Source organism: Gavialis gangeticus, unplaced genomic scaffold, assembly GCF_001723915.1.
Source record: "Gavialis gangeticus isolate Ggan-Ray unplaced genomic scaffold, GavGan_comp1, whole genome shotgun sequence".
Classification (NCBI taxonomy): Eukaryota; Metazoa; Chordata; order Crocodylia; family Gavialidae; genus Gavialis; species Gavialis gangeticus.
The window spans coordinates 13,751,971-13,768,572 of NW_017729015.1; the positions used below are offsets into that span (position 1 = coordinate 13,751,971).

Here is a 16,602-nt window from a genome sequence, read left to right on the forward strand (position 1 = left end):
TCTTCCCTCCCTCCCATTGCAGTGTGTTACCCTCTCCTTTCCGCTGCCCTCACTGTTGCCCCATGTGGGTGTAATTTTCTTTTTTTTTCCCCTCTGCACAGCTGTGTGCGTGGCCTGGACTCACCCCTGGCTCCCCTTGCTGCACTGCCCTGGCGCAGGTGCAGGAAGTAGCCGCTGGAGGAGAGGGGGGACCCCAGAGACGTCGGCTGCTAATCCAATGCCCTATTCTTCCCCATGTCTATCTACTGGGTCATATTAAATCTGATGTGGCCTCCACCCTGTGAAGCAGCCCAGATGACCTGCCAGTTAGGACATCAGCCTAGGACTTGGGGGAAATTCAGATTTAAGCTGCTGCCCTGCCACAACCTTCACATATGACCTGGGGCATGTCAGTCTGTCTGGGCCCTTGGTTCTCCACCTGCTAAACTGGGACAACAGCGCCTCTTTTCCTCACAGGGGTGTGTGAACATGAGCACATCAAGCATTGCAAGCTGTCTGGATACTGCACTGAGGGTGGGCACGCGAGGACCTCTTTGAACGCTTCTATTCTGAACCGACTTGGGCAGACCCCTGGGACGTGAACACAATCTGCACACACAAGGTCTTGCAATTTCTGTATTTTAAGCCAAAACCTTAGCAACAAGAAAAGGAGGGCTGGGGAAAGGTGCTGAGCAGGCGTGCCCCAGACAAAAAGGCCACCTGGCACGTGTGGTGAACTTCCCCTACAGTGCCTCATGAGCACGCCCTGACTCAGATCTAGAAGCCCAGTGGTGGGAATTCAGTCCCACTTAGTTGACCTAGGAGGTCAAACTAGTGCCAGATGTAGGAGGGGGGTTTAGTGATGTGGGCACTTGTCCGTCCACTTCCCACCCAGCACTAAGAGCCCAAGCCAGGGCCTTTCTATACAACCATCTGAATGGAAGAAAGGACAGGGTGGGTTATATTGCTCTTGGTGCCTTTAGGCAACGTGCCCCATAGCTGCGTGACGGGATTGATTTCTGTGTAGGTCTATGAATAGACTACACAAGGATTTGTATGGGGTGGTTCGGATTGGGGTGATCCTGTCTCAAGAAGGGGGTTGGACCAGATCAGCCGTTCCCAATCTGTAGTCTGGGTACCGCCAGCGGTACGCAGACACCCCGTGAGCAGTACACATTAACAGACTTATTATAATGACTTGAAGTGACAAAAAAGTGCTGGTGGCACTTAAGGTTGAATCATTTTAAATTGGTGGCATGTGATCTGTCAGAGTTTGGGAACCGCTGGGCTAGGTGACACCTGGAGGTTTCTTTCAGCCCTACTTTCCTGTGGCAGCGGCTCTATTTAATAGCAGCTGGTCTCTATTTGCTTCGGGCCCAGGCTTAGATGAATTTTAGGCATGACTCTTTGAGGAGCCATCCTTGCTGGAGTGGATACTGGAGGGAGAGGGGGAGGCCTGGCCTGGAGAGACACCGAAGCGGGAGGGGGTGAAAGCAGCACGCAGCAGCTGTGCAGGGCGATGCTGTTGCCAGACCAGGCGTGATGTCTTCCATGATTCATCCTCCCTCTCGCCACCCCCTGTATATCATGGGAACGGGCCCCAGCACCTTCCCTTGAACTCCAGGAACATCTGCTGCCTGCTTAGCGGCTCCCTGCCTCCTCGCTGATGCTTGTCCATGGTGCTGAAAGCTTCAATATTTTCAGGGCAGCGTCCCGGGGGGGCCCATCGCATCCTCCTGCGGGGGACCGGGGATGCTGTGTACCAACCCATCATCCCCTTGAAGGAGCAGGTCTAATGGAAGTGGCATATCTGTGTTACACTGGCTGGAGCGAAGCAGGCACGCGCTGTCTGTTTGCTGACGCTGAGCTCTGGGCTCAGCCACAGAGAGGCTTTCCTTCCTGGCACTGTGCAGGGTAGATTTGCACTGTGTGGACTAACTAAATCAGTGATGTGTAGCATAAGCTTTTGTGAGTGTGAGCTCCCTTCATCAGAAGCTGTGAAAGGACATGCACGGAGCCACGTATCGAATTCAGGAAGGATGTGGAGAAGCTTGAGAGAGTCCAGAGGAGAGCCACGCGCCTGGTCGGAGGGCGAGAGAGCAGGCCTTATGAAGAGAGTCTGAGAGCCATGGGACTCTTCAGCCTGGAGAAGCGAAGGCTCAGGAGGGACTTGGTGGCAGCCTATAAGTACATCAGTGGTGAACAGATGTTCTCCCAGATCCTGATGCACACCCGAGCGCCCCAAAGGATGACCAGGACCAACAGTCACAAACTCCAAGACCATTTTAGACGGGACATAAGGAAAAACTTCTTTACTGTCCAAGTCTCTAGGGCCTGGAATAGACTCCCCAGAGGTGGTGCAAGCAAATACTCTGGACACTTCCAAGAAACATCTGGATGCTTATCTTGCCGGGATCCTTTGACCCTAGCTGACTTTCTGCCCCTTGCGCAGGGGGCTGGACCCGATGTCCTTGCGAGGTCCCTTCCAGCCCTAATGTCTATGAAATACAGAGACTTGAGTACAAAAGATGGGGAAGGTGGGGTGCAGTGCTGGAGGGGATTGTGTATGTGTGTCTAGGTGGGGGCTGGGAGTTGGACAGGATGACCCATTGCTGTCGGTTTAGATCTGCTGGCCCAGAAAACTCTTTTAGGGCTCCATTTTTTTTTTTCCTGCAGCCTCATAAATTGTTTGCAAAACTGCAGGGGCAACAGTGCTGCATTCAAGAAGGCCTCTTTATGTGCATGTAAGTAGGTGGCTGGGGGCAGAGGATGGGATGGAGTTCACCCAATGTATGACTACACAGCACCTATTGATGCGTCAACACCTTTGGGTGTCCATGGGTCTCTAGGTGGTGCGGAGGTGACCGTCATGCTAGCCCTCCTCGGAAGAGGCATTGCACCCTCTGTAAGAAACTCATGTGCACTGACAAACTTGGCACATCAGCCCCCCTGAACACATGGCTCCAGCCCTGCCTGTTCTGGGGGTGGAAGCTGCCATCAGCATTGGCTTCTTCAAGACTGTTTGTCTTGGTGCATGAATTGGATCAATCTTTCCAGTTTCTCTTCCCTCTCAGGCCCTTCAGGAGGCCTGGGCTCTGTTGTCCCCTGGTGGGGCTTTGCCCAGCTTTGTTTTTTTGTTGGGGTTTTATTTTTATTTATTTTTTTTTTTTTGGATATGCTCTTTGCCTGGCTCGGGAATAATTATAACCCTTCAGAAACCTCTCCGACGTGCAAGGCTTGCAAGCTCCAAATTAACTCCTCTTTATATAACATCTCTTTACCGAGCCAAGAAATGCCAAGAAGAACCAAAATTACAAAAAAAAAAAAAAGTAATACTTGAAAATGCTGGGACTAAAATGGGCTTTCCAGTTTTCTTTAAACAAACAAAAAAAAAATCTATTTTAAGCACTTAAATTTCCCTGAGCCGGAACATTTTGACATTTTTTTTCCCCCCTCTGCATTATCTTCCTCCCTCCTCCTTTAACATACATTTACTATTAGATTTTCAGTGAGAAGCAACTACAGCTAGATGAAAAGGGGGCTAGATCCTGAGAAATGTTCTCACTATGTGTCTTGGCAAAACTCCCACTGAATTTAGCAACTTCTCTCTCCTGGAGCAACGGAGCTCTTTTGCAATTGGAGTAAAGGTTTTCTGTGCAGGGGGAACTGGTTTGAGACTGGGGGATGAACAGTCACAACCTTGCTACTGTCCCGGAGCAACATGATGTAAAAGAAAATGCCCGACTAGAACAAGCCATTCCAATGTCTAAGCTTTTCGGGGAAGGGAGAGGGCAGGAGAAGAAACGGGAGACAAAAATACCATATTTTCTCACATGCAATGTTCTCCAGAATAAAATATGCACCTTCATTTTGAAGGGCAGAATGAAGGGGGGGGGAAATCTTTTTTTTTTTTATAGTAAGTAACTAAGTAGCAGCAGGTAGGGCACCTGGCTTGCTCACTCTTCTCCCCATGGAGCACCAAGTACAGAGTTACTTTCACTTTCTCCCAGCCCAAAGAAACTGCTGTGACTGTATCTCCTCTCCTATAATATACAGCCCAATTTCCAGCATCTGATTTTTAGGGAGAAAAAAGTAAGGTGCATGTTTCTATTCAAGAAAATATGGTATTAGTCCTGTTGCTCAAAGCACAATAGAAAGGTCCTGTAGTGCTGGCTGCAGTGTAGGAGCAGAGCAGGGGGCTTCCCCCTAGAGATGCCAACCTCAGGATTTAGCCCTAAATTTCCTCTCGAACTCTTCAACAACACAACTCCCATCCTGCAGTCCAAGCTCCACTGATGGGCCCCGGTAATTGGACCCTGCCTGGAGATTGCAGAGTGCCCCGAAAACCCAGATATAAATGGAAAGGCAATGCAACGCTAGCATGGGCCCGCACTGCCCCGTAAGGGAACTACCGAACCAAATGGTGCTCGCTGCGGTTATAAGGGGCATTTGTACGTGTGCTCTGGGGGGGAGAGGGGGTGCTTTAATTTAGAACGGCTCTGAGAGCCACTCTATTAAAGCACCTGGAGCATCACGTGCATCAGTGTCCCCATGCTGAAAAATGGCGGCGGGGGTACTTTAACTAAAGCTTGTCAAATGAGCTTTACTTAAATGCCCCCGCTGCCATTTTTCAGCACAGGGATGCTAATACACATGACACTGGAGTTTGCTGGAGCGCAGTAATTGCCATGCCCCAGCAGACTTGATTAATCGAATCTGCTCCGACACACTCCAACAATGTGGAGCAAGGACCTCCCCCCCTTGCCCCAGCTCTGCCCCTTGCCCCATCTTCCTACCTGGCTGGTTGAGCTGCAGGGTGCTCTTGCTCCATTGCGACAGCCCCACGATGGCCACCATCTTGGCGCCCAGGCTGGAGCGCCTCTTCTTGTTGGAGGTGATGCTGGCCGAGTCGACGTTGCCCCCGTTGCTCTTCTCGATGTTGTACATCTCGCCACTGATGCTGGAGCTGCGGACCACGTTCCGCGCCGAGGAGGAGCTCGTCTCCCCGTTAAACATGGTCGGCTACTTGCTCTCCGTCTTGGGGACTCCTGGGTGAGGTCTGCTCTGTGGGGAGACGAGAGGAGTGGGTTATGTTTTGCCATGCAGCAACATGGCGCAGCACCCAGGCCTGCAAAGGGAGCTTCCCTCTGCACTGCAGGAGGAATAGGCAGGACCGTGGAAAGGAAGCCTGCACTTATGGCAGAGGGGCATTGCTTTTTGAGCTGTTGGTGGCACTTGCTTTAAGACCAAGGGAGCAGGAGTTGGGCAGTGACCTCTATGGTGCGGCCCCATCACAGGGAAACTTCCCCAGGGCTTTGGTCTGTAAACCTCAAAAGAGGATGCGACTGCTACTTGCTTCACTGGGTCCCATCCAAGACGTGGTCCCTGCCTCTGAGTGCATGCAACCTGGATGGATCGTAACTTCTGCTTTAGAGAGGGGAGCTGAGGCCCTGAAGTGACCTGCCCAAGTAGGGGGTTGGTGGCAAAGCTCAGAACTGAACCCCCACGTCCTCAGTCCTAGCTCAGGCGGTAACTGAGATCAGCCTTGCCCTAGAAAGCATCTGGCTCCAGATGTTCAGAGTCCTGGCAGCCTTGCTCCTAGACTTACCCCCAGCCCTGGGCAGGATTCAGGACTTTGGCTTGCACTTGGGTTCAAGCCTGCCACTCGGTGTGAAAGGCAGAAAGTTCAGCCCCATGTAGATCTGCCCAAACCAAGCTTATCACGTGCCCTTCTAAGCAAACCCCAAGACCCCGGCAGGATTGGCACTGCAGGGCCCCAGGAAGGGTGTGAATCACTTGACTGAAGAGGGGCCCTGGCTCCCGCACAGGAGAGGTGCTGGTCCCCTGGCACTGCAGGAAGGGCAGTCCTGGGTGAGCACAGGGGCTTTAGCTTGGTGCATTGCATGTGGCATCCCTCCAGCTGGTCCCCATGGTCCCCTGGCAGAGGCTCACAGACGCAGTGTGATTGCTACCGCAGCTTGGGGGGGTTCTGGCCCCCCAGGCACTAGGGATGTGGATGGGGAGAGAAGTCTGGAAGCTGGCAGCTTGCGCTCACCCGGGCTGGCAGGGTGTGGGGGAGGGCTTGTGTGTAGGAAACCTTATCGAAGCACGTCAGCCGAGCAGCTTTGCAATGGCAATTGTCAGGGGAGAATGAAAGCCTGCAGTACGGGAAAGCGGCTTGCACACGCGCATCCTGCCATCTTGACTGGGCTTGCCAGCCCTGCTCCCAGGACACCTCCTCGGCCAATGGTCCTGGATGCACTCTGGGGGCCAGGGCATGGGGAGGCCTCCTGGCCCCAAGCTGCAAACCTCCAGAGCTCAGGGCAGCTTCTGCATTCATGGCTTTCAAACTGGAAGAGCCAAGCCCAGTGACAGTCACTAAAAATCTCCTGCAGTTCTCCCCTTCTCTCCCTAAACCAAGCCTGCTGCAAACCCAGGTGTCCAGGGTCCTGCCTCCCTTGTTCCACTTTGCTACATTTCTGCACATTCGCTTCTCAGATGACAGATATTGTAGACTAGAGTGACTTTGCAATGCTACAGCAGTGGCCTGGTTCTACCCCAGAGGTGGCTGCATTTCACTCGGACGGAAAGCCCCTCATCTTGACATGCATGTGGGTTGCGAGGTTGGTTTTGCTAGTGGTATTTTTTTGGTGGAGTGGTATTTTTTTGGTGGGAGAAGGCAGGAAGGGGTGGGTGGTTTCAGGCAGGCGGCAGTATTATTCCTCAGGAGACACAGTTTTACACGGGGTTTCAAAGCCCTTAGTAAAATTGGCCCATCCATCCATCCCTGCTGGTCATTGCTTCTAGCTTAGCCTCAGTGGACAGTGCAGAGGTCTGGGGGCTGCTGGACACAGAAGCAAAGGGCAGCCCTGGGTGCCCCTTTCCTTGGCGCTGTGGCCCACGCTGCACCTTCTGATCGCAGCAGCTCCTCGCTCCTGGATGGGCTGCCTTGGTGCCAGTTTATAGCAGGCTGCCTCTCCTGGCCCGTATGCTTCAGCTGCACCGGTCCAAGCCCTGCTCATCACGGCTGTGAATTGTAGGTGGACGCGATCCAGCAATAAGAGAGAACTTGGCAGCGCGGTAGCTTGGAAACACACGCCTTTCCTCTCAGGAGGTGCAAGTACTGCACTGTCACCAGGAAGAAAAGGGGTACAGTGCACTTGGTGTGGTCCCTGCAGTGCTGCCCACACCCCAAAAATAGAGCAGATCATGCTCTGGAGGGGCCTGGAAGAGCAAGGGAGGCTGCAGGGTGGGTTGGAGGGGCCCTGGCAGACCGGTGGGGAGTATGAGGGAGACTGTTAGAGCCTGGGGATATGGGGGAAGGGACTTCCATCCACTTTCCCCACAGGGCTCCTAGCTCGAATGAGCCCTGCACTTTCACACGTACCAGATCCATCCTCAAAAGGCTGGGAACAAATGGTGCAGGAAGTGGCAGAGATTTGTTTTAATTAACAAGGCCAGACAAGCGAGCGCGCACACACGATAATGACCCCACGCCTCCCTCGCTGCACCAAAAGCCCCAATTACTGCTCAAAACTGCAACCGTGTCTCTTCCCTGGAACTGCTATCTGTGCGCGCTCCTCTGCGCTTTCATATTTTTGTGACAAATGCCATCTACCAGACCCTGTTAAATCTAATCCGTGCTGTGCTGATGAGCTAAGCCAGCCAACAGCTCTCATGGCTCTCAGCGAGACCAAGTCACCGGGGAAAACATAATATGACCACGCAGGCACAGATGCTATTACTGATGCCCCGCTCCTGTGGACAGATGCTGCTGAGTCGCAATGAAGTCCATAGGGATCCATGCAGGGGTGGGATCCTGCCCATGCAGATTCAACCACAGGATCAGGCCCCAGACTTGCAGAGCAGCCTGGCTTAAGAGCTCAGCTCCCAGCCTCCCATGTAACCCTCCGAGATTTAAACACCCCTCTCTGGGTTGTAACCTTGTGTGTTTGGTCTGGGCCCAGAAGTGAGTCTTGTCAAAGGTGGAGGGAGATCCTCCCGGCTCATCTGGAGCCATTGTGGTGCTAGCGCCCCAAGGTATTTGGGGTGTGGTACAAGGGGAGGCAAAGGGGGATACACCTCTCAGAGAGCGTTCCTGCTTCATGCCAATGCTGGGACCATGGGGAAGGCCTTAGCTTAGAGGAGGACTTGGAAGATCTGACTCTACCTCGGGAGGGTCCTTTGGTCTCCTTTACACCTTGTTTCCATGTCTGCTTCCCTCCCTGCTTAAACTGGACCCCCGTGCAGGATTCATCCAACTGGATAAAGAGGGTGCAGACACAGCGTGACACTGCAACTGAGCTGCTGGAAGGGGCTGGGGCGAGTCTTGCCTTCCAGCCCCTGCTCCCAGAACGGTTTCTGTACGTTACCTTAAATGCCCACGGAGTAAAAACAGAAGCAGTCATCGAATCATAGAAAATTAGGGTTGGAAGGGGCCTCAAGAAGCCATCTAGCCCAACCCCCAAATTAGGGTTGGAGAATAAGGACCAGAACCCAGGACCACCCTTTCCCATACAAGTGTTTCTTCTCGCATATACAGTCCTTCTCTCTTTACAGATCCATAGCACTTGCATTTCCCTGTGGAATAGCGTCCCCGCACCCCAGCATAGCCCAGCCTTTGGGGCAGGGCAAGGGGGAGATGCCTGTTGGTGGCAAAGGATGGACTTGAACCCAGGGATCTTGCTTTCAGGGCAAATGCTTGACACGTGGTTATTACCCCAGAGCAGGAAGGCCGGCAGTGGTGTCACCGATGCCAGCTGCCATGTTTTAAAAGAAAAGCATGAGCCCTGTTCTGTGCATCTCTAGGCAGAGGAGTTCAGAAGAGGGCTCCAGGCTGCAGTGGGTCCCATTCAGAGGTGTGTAACTCTCACCATGTACTGAACAGGGAGAGTACGTACGTAACATCAGGTTCCAGCTTTCCCCTTGGTGACTTTATGGGGTATACTGAATCTGACCCAAAGTCACTTTTGAACGTGGGACTTAAGTCTTTTAATAGGAGGAGATAAGCAGCAGGGAGACCCTACGGATCTATTCCTGATCCCACTGTGGATCTGCTCAGCCCTCCTGACGTAAGCCAGCCTTGCGTGGCAGGAAACACGGTCAAATGTCCATCAGCTCTGGCATGTGTTGAGCGGTGTCAGCCTGCAGAGGCCTCACACACTCCAAAGTAGAAATGCTTTGAATGAGGCTGGGACTCCAAGCGCTTGATTCATATGACTGCCCATGCCCTAAATAACGTAGACGCTGGAAATATTACCCAATAACTCCCTTCTCCCACCTGTGCCTGTGTTGTCCCTGGATGAGTTTGTTTCTCTGTTTAGCACATAGCGCAGCAGGGCTCTGATCTCTGCCAGGGCCCCGAAGTATTGACTGCAATCACTTATGAACACTTCAAACAACCGGGCACGCAAACCTGGAGCGCGGTAGGCAGCAAGCCCTCAAAGAACAGCATTAATTACGAAGTGAGAGCTGACGACAGGGGCGTTTGCACAGGTGCGCCCAACAGCCGTAATTAATTTTTTCGAGCTGCGTTTGCAAAGAAGCGCGCGCGCAGAGGACTTGCTGCTCGGGCTGGGCTCCGCTGCTAGCTGCACCCAAATCACTTGGGTGCCAATGGATCAACACCGAGCAGGCTCCAGGTCACCATGTGTCTGCAGGGTTGTTGGTTCAGCTAGGAGACGATGCTACCCGGGAGAAACGGGATTGAGATGATGGCAAACTCTCTGAGGCGGGTTGGCAAGAGTAAGGCCTAAGCTTGGTTTGCAGCCAGCAGTGTCCAGAAGTTTGCCTGCCTCTATTCTCCTACTTCCGTACCAGGCCTGAAGCAAATGTTACGAGGAGACTGTCCCATTGGGATGTGAGGACTGCGCATGGGAGGAGGTTTCGAGCAATGCAGGCAAGTGTAGTATCAAGTGACTCCCTGGGTTTAATTAATTTGGGGAGATTTCAGGGGTGACAGTTCCTGGTTCCTTCCAGGGGAAGAGAGGTCTGTGAGTAGCAGTGATTTGGAGGTCCAACCATGGGGGGTCAAAGCCGGGCATTTGAAACAGAAATCAGCCACGGATCTTAGGTAATTAACCCCTGGAGCCACATACTGAGGGCGAGGGTGGATTCTCTACTCGAGACCAGATGCTTTCCCTCCTCTTGCTCTGGCTCAGTGATTAATCCAGGATGCATCAAGGCCCGGTGTCACGCAGGTGGCGAGGCTGATGGACCACGATGGTCCCTTTTGGCCCAATCGTCCATGAATTTAGGCCAGATCGGAGCCTGAAGACAAAATGGCTCCATGCTCCATGGTTTCCATTGTCCCTTGAGATGGGAAACTGAGGCAGAAAGAATGGTAGTGACTTGCCAACTACAACACAGCATGGTCAACGGCGGAGCTGGGAGCAGCCCGCAGAAGTGACTCTGGGCTGGCTCCGCTCACTGTGCCAAGCTGCCCCTTCCAGCACCAGCCCTGTCATCTCCTCCCTTGTCTGTCCCACCTGGTATCCACCCGGTGGGCAGCTATCCCAGCAGCCAGGGCTGTCCCTCCCCATGAATATTTCAAGGGAAACGGGACAAGAGCATCCATTTTCCAGGGAAAAGGAAATGATTAACTCTGTAGCAAGTGAAGACACTTTATAATCATAGAAGTGGTGGCTGGAAAAATGTTCCTCTTGAGAGCAGCAGTCAGGGCTGCAGGAAGATGAAGGATGGCTGCCTGCTCTGGGGACCAGGTGTTCCCCAGGGGCCCGGAGCAGCTACGGGGCTGCAGTTGGGAGTTGCATCCAATCAATGCCAAGGGCCAACATTTTTGCGGTGACCATTTCCCTTGGAGGCGCTGACGCGGTTGGGTTTTTGGCTGCAAGGGTGCAACAATGCCTGGGGTTTGCATGGGGTGAGGCAGAGGCATTCAGCGGGGGAGTGGGAAATAGCTGCCCAGGACTTTGGTCAGGACCTCAGCCATGTCTCGCGCTAGTGTTGATGCCAAGGCAAAGCAAGCCCAGATTGCTCCCAGATGAGCGGTCACCTGGATTGCACCGGGAAAGGCCGGGATGAGGAGCGGGAGTTGTGGGATCGGACCTGAAGAAGGAACCCTCCTGCCCAGGTGGAAGAGCGGGTAATTCAGCTCAGCACCGAGCTTCGTCTCTGCTCAGCAGGGTCCACAAATGAGGCTCCCTCCTGCCCAGCCGTCTCTCTCATGAGGGCCTTGATCTAGTACAGCGGGGGCCAAGCTTTTTGGCAGAAGTGCCACAAATGAGCCCTCCCCAAGCGCCACTCCGATCCCCTTCCCCTGCCCAAGCTGCTGCTCTGTTTTCTGCTTCCCATCCTGTGTGCCACCGGGCCGCAGGTTGGACACCCCGGTCTAGTACTTGCACCCTGCTAAGGTCTATCACACACCTGCTGGCTCAGGCCCAAATGCAGGGAGGCAGCCGTGGTCCTGTCTTTGAAAGGGGAGGAGAAAATACTGAATTCAGACTCTGCCCCAAGTTCAAATCCTTCCTCTGCAGAAGGGGTTTTAACCCTATGTCTCCCACTTCCCTGCTACAGGCTATACTGCAGGGAGGAGAAGAAGCATTCCCAAGCCCATCTTTTGAAGCAGTCTGCTTTGCAGAAGAGAGTTTGAGGCTCTTCGGACCTGCAGCCACATGAGCTGTGCAATGGTACGGGGCCCCGAGCTGGCCAGAGGCACTGGGGCCTCACAGTGATGTACTGCCATAGGGTCCTGGAGGGCTACGTGAAGTAGCCGCCTGAAACTGAGCCTTTGTATGGGACCCCTGAAGGGTACACACTGCTGCCAATGCGGCGAGAGTGAGCAGGGCACTATATTTGCCCTTCTCCAATCATTCGGGACCTGGCCATGAGTTTCAAAGATAATGGCCAACACCCTCAGCACCCTTGGCTGCATCGCATCCAGCCTAATGGATGTGTATGCACCCAGTGTTTCTAAATAGTCCCTAACCTGTTCTTTTGCCGCTGTCGGCTGCTCACCTCCTCCCCAACCTGTGCTGCCAGGTGTCATGATCTGGGAGCTGCCCTTGCCTATAAGGACTGAGGGGAAAAAAGGGACCTGAACCCAGGCTACCTCTCCCCAAGCTGGGCTCGTGTCCCCCCTCCCCAGCCCCATTCCACCCCATGGTTGGCAATGGATCAGTGTTCACGTTGCGCCCACCATCAAGACCTGGGCCGCACCAGGGAAACTAATGATCCTAGCGATCCGAATACGGAGAACTTTCCAAGGGATCCCGGGGTTACTGCCGCTGACGTTGTGCAATCCTATGGCTTTCATGCTCGGGGGCCTGCACTGCATATCTTACAATTTAAATGCGGAGGGTCTGTCAGCTGCCAAGCAAAGCCCCAGTCTGCATGGTCTTAGGGACTGGGACCGGGGAGATGGAGAGAGTTAAACCTGATCAGCACTGTAGCCAGGGAGCTGCTGCATAAAGAAGTGCTGGAGCCGTCCCTGTATAGCTCCATCCATTAGGATCTAAAAATGCCTCCTGAGCCAAGCCTTTCAGGGGAGGTCAGCAGAGGAATGCCCTGTTTCTGGCTCTTTATAAAGTTTCGATGCAAACTTGGCCATGACTGTCCTGCCCAGTGCAGGCGCAGGCACTCATGGGTGGAAGGAGAGGTCTTTCAGGCTCCTGGGAAGGGCAGAGGACCTCCAAGCTTAAGCAGCAGTGAAGGGGCCCTACCCACCCCAAGTCCAGCCTCTCTTCCCTGAGCCCTGCTGGGGATGGAGGCCTGGGAGCCTCCCAGCCCACCCCTGTAGCATATCCCTGCCACGAGGGACGGCGGGAGAGAACCTGCCTATCTCCTCCGCGCCGGCCTGGAGCGCGTGGGTAGCCAAAGCAGCGACCCCGCTGGTGCTCCCTGCCTCCGCCTGACAAGCTAATGAGCCCTTGGCGGAGCCGGTGGGCCCATCACACGGCTCTGCCTGAACTCGGGTATTTATCAATTATAGAGGGATGGAAATAGGTTCGCAGACAAGCAGGGCGATTAGTCATAATATCATTCATTAGCTCCCACTCGCAGGGAACGGGAGCATTTCAATATTTACCTTTGGGCTGCTATTTTCCACGCAGGCATGCAGCCTTGCCCTTCGGGCGCGTGGGGGGAGCGAGGAGCTGTTTTCTTGTACAGCGGTGCTAGTCGGGGCCCTGGAAAGGCGGCCTGACGAGGCCGGTGGTCAGGGAGAGGTGCCCTCCCCCCCGCTCTGAGTCTGCAGGATGACATTTCACAGGGAGCACGAGGGCCAAAGCTTCCCTAGTAACCCTTTCATGGCTGGTCTGCCTTGCCCCCCCGCTGCCACCCTTCTAGCTGTCTGCTGACCGCCAGCTTAATGCCCAGGGCTTTAGCTCTCCAAAGTCATTGTCCCTTCCCATTCTGTTCTCCAGTATCCCACAATTCCCTCACAGGGAAATCAGCCTGGTCATAAAGGAGCTCGGGGAAACTTGGGTACAATACCCAGCTCTGCCACTGACTTGATGCCTGGCCTTGGGCACATCACTTAGCCCCCACCGTGCCTCTCCCCTTTACTCCACCCATCCAGTTCCTTACCACGTGCCTACCCCATGTATTAGTCTGAGCCATCATGGGCATTGGGTGCTGGACGTGGGCTGATGCTGTTTAGAGGTAGTGCCCCACAGTGACCTATGTATTATGGTTCAGAAATGCAGTCAGGTCCTGCTTAACTCAGAATCAATCATTCTGTCCTTCTGCCCTAAGGAGAGCCTGCCTCCACATATGTGTCCCGCTGGGTGGTAGAGCAGCTTGGCTGGCATGTGGGGGAGCGACTTTTCATCTTAGTCTTTGGGGTGGCAGGAAACACAGCTGCTGTTTTGTTCTGGGAGCTCCAATTGAATCCGGAGTCGGACTCAATACTTGGGTGTCCTTCCAAGGGCTTGTTCTCCCACCTGAAACACTGGATTGCTAGAAAGCCTTGAGCCCAAGGTACTTTCTAGCAATCAACAAATGCTTTCTAGCAATCTAGGTAGAGTCAATAATCTTCTCTCTTTTTTTTTAGTTTATTTTGGTAAAGGGGAATAGGGATTTTAAACTGGGCCCAAATTCTGCTCTCAGTTACAGCCCCAGAGGCAGTGCTGCCCGAGTGACACCACAATACATCCGGAGCAACAGAAATTTGGTGTGTGGCTGCCCATCAACAGCACCCACAAGACTCACTAAGGAGCTGACAGCTGTACTGTGTCAATGGAAATAACATGGTTATGGTGGCAGGGACTCGGTGCATCACCTTACTGTTTGTACTGGCAAATGGAGAGGGACAAGGTTTGCCCAGTCACCCAGAAGGTCAGGAGTTGAACCTGGCATGCTGCTAGCTCCATGGAAGCAGCATTTAGGCCTTGGCAAGGTGCCTTCGCATTGAGCATTGGCCCCTGTCACATAAGCATCATGCCCATTTCAGTGGTTTGGGAAACTGAGGCACGGAAAGGTTACATCATCCACCCAAAGGAGGGGGTGAGGAACCCAGGTGTCTCAGCCCAAGGTGTGGGCGCTCAGTGCCAGGCACGAAGATCTCCTCTCCAGCAGCCGGTCTCTCACTTTCAGCAGCCATACCCTCAGCTGCTCCAACCCAACAGGGCTTTTTTTTGCTAGCAATTTGCATTTGGATAAATGCAAATGCCACGAAAATAATATGGCGGCTGAATGCTCAGCTGCAGGAGTCAATTAGTCCCATAAATCAGCCAGTCTCAGGGGTAAATGCTGCCTCCTCCACTAGCCTTTTGTGCAGGACCCTGAAGCTGGAAGCAAACCTGTGCTTGGCAGCCAACGGTGCACCTTCACCCACGGCCGGTGCCACGCAGGAAATGGGTTAGCGTGTCGCGCTGTCCCTCCCCGTACAGAGGCGCATGGCAGGGGTGCCGTTTGCTAAGCAGACAGTAATTGCCAAAGCAGTACTTAGCACCGTGGTGAAATTAAAGGGCGAAGTCGTGCTCAAACAGAGGCCTTTCAAATAAAAAAGCTCACGTTGGCTTTACAAGCACTTGCTTTTCTTGCTCTTGTCCCGGCCGACCTTTCTGACACCGCGCAGACCCGAATCAAAGGCCGCCGCAGGCCACGGACATCTTCCAATTGATTTCAGGGGTCTTTCAACCAGGCCCATTGCTGTCTGGGGGAGCGGGGGCCAACCTTTTTGGCAGGTGTGCCACAAGCTAAGTCCCACCGCCTCCCTGAGTACCACGCTGATCCCCTTCCCCTGCCCAATCTGCAGCTCTGCTATCTGCTCCCTGCCCTGTACTCCTTGTCCCGTTTGCTGCTTTCCTTTATGTGACCTCTCCCGTACTCCCTGTCATATCTGCTGCTCTTTCTGCTCCCTGCCCCATCTGCTGCTCTGCTTTCTGCTCCCTTTTTGGCGTGCCGTACACAGACTGCTTGTGGCATGCATGCCGCAGGTTGGCCGCCCTTGGTCTAGGGCAGAGGTTGGCAACAAAGAGCCCACAACTTGGCCACCATCACTGCCACTGTTTGTCCCTGCCACCCAGCTGCACTGCATAACCTCATGGCTGGGAGAAGTAGCAGCTATGGTGGTGGCAATTGGGCCAGAAGCCAGGCAGATCCAGCCCACCTCTGCAAAACCCTGCCGTCCACTGGGCTGGGGCAGTGGTGCTCAACGTTTTGGCCCCACGGGCCAAATGAATGGTGCTGGAATGGTCCACAGGCCGGACTGGACCCCATACACCAGGATTAGGCCCTGGGCTGCTCCCATGTGCTGGGATTGAGCCCTGTGCTGCCCCCACCCACCCCTGGGTGCTGGTATCAGGGTCTCAGGACCCCGTGCCACCTTTGCCCAGCCCTGTGTACAGGACGGCGGACCTGTGCCACCTCCTCCCAGCCCCACACACCAAGAACAGGGCCCAATCTAGCACACCAGGCATGGGAAACCCTATAGATCAGATGACCCAGGGCTGGGGGTTGAACCCCCCTTGGTCTAAGACATGGGATCTCCTCCTGGAGGGTGCGAATGTTCCCAGGAGGCATGAACCTCCCTTCCCCTCTGGCTGCATGGGAGAGGGGACCTGGCACATGACAGGGCTGTAACATGGGATGCTCCAGGTGAAGAGCCACTGTGCTGGGGAGCTGTCACTGGCAGTGGTCCAGAGAGCTGCCGCCGGCCTTGCCAAGGGGGCATCTCCTGTCCCTGGAGTGTCCCTGAGGTCCCAAAATGAGCAGAACTTGGGGCTCTTCTCTTGGCCTTCCCCTCCAGCCCAAAACAGGTCTGTGCAGACCCCCTCCCAAGCCTCTTGTCCACCCCATGGAGTCTGCTCCCTTGGATTCCCCATAGAGTTCCTCCAGCTGGACGAATGCTGCCATACCTCCCAGACAGCCATTCAAAGTATGGCTGCAGAGCCCAATGTCCCAGCTCAGTGCTTCAACAATACTGGCCCTGCATCCACAGCCCAGCCGACCACCCTGCCTGGCCTGTGCCCACCCACTCGCTAGCAGTTCTCTGCTATCAAGCATTGACCCCTGCGTCCTCTCCATGAGTTTTCAGTATCCGTTTGCCATGTTTCGCAGCCAGCTCCCCTCCTGTGCCAAGCCACGTGCCTGGACACTGCTCCCCTTAAAAATACTAATGGCCACAACATTGCCCTCCTTACAGTTCACCCCCCCCCCCCC

General features: G+C 54.2%; 1 protein-coding gene across 1 annotated transcript in view; it reads right to left on the reverse strand.

Annotated features, from left to right (window-relative positions):
* The window catches only part of RIMS3 (regulating synaptic membrane exocytosis 3), a 41,610-nt gene that overhangs the window by 15,274 nt on the left and 9,734 nt on the right, over positions 1–16,602 (reverse strand). The window contains exon 2 of the mRNA XM_019512246.1: positions 4,776–5,043. Coding sequence (XP_019367791.1) covers positions 4,776–4,995 — 220 coding nt within the window. The 5' untranslated portion in view covers positions 4,996–5,043. The remainder of the gene's footprint in view (positions 1–4,775; positions 5,044–16,602) is intronic.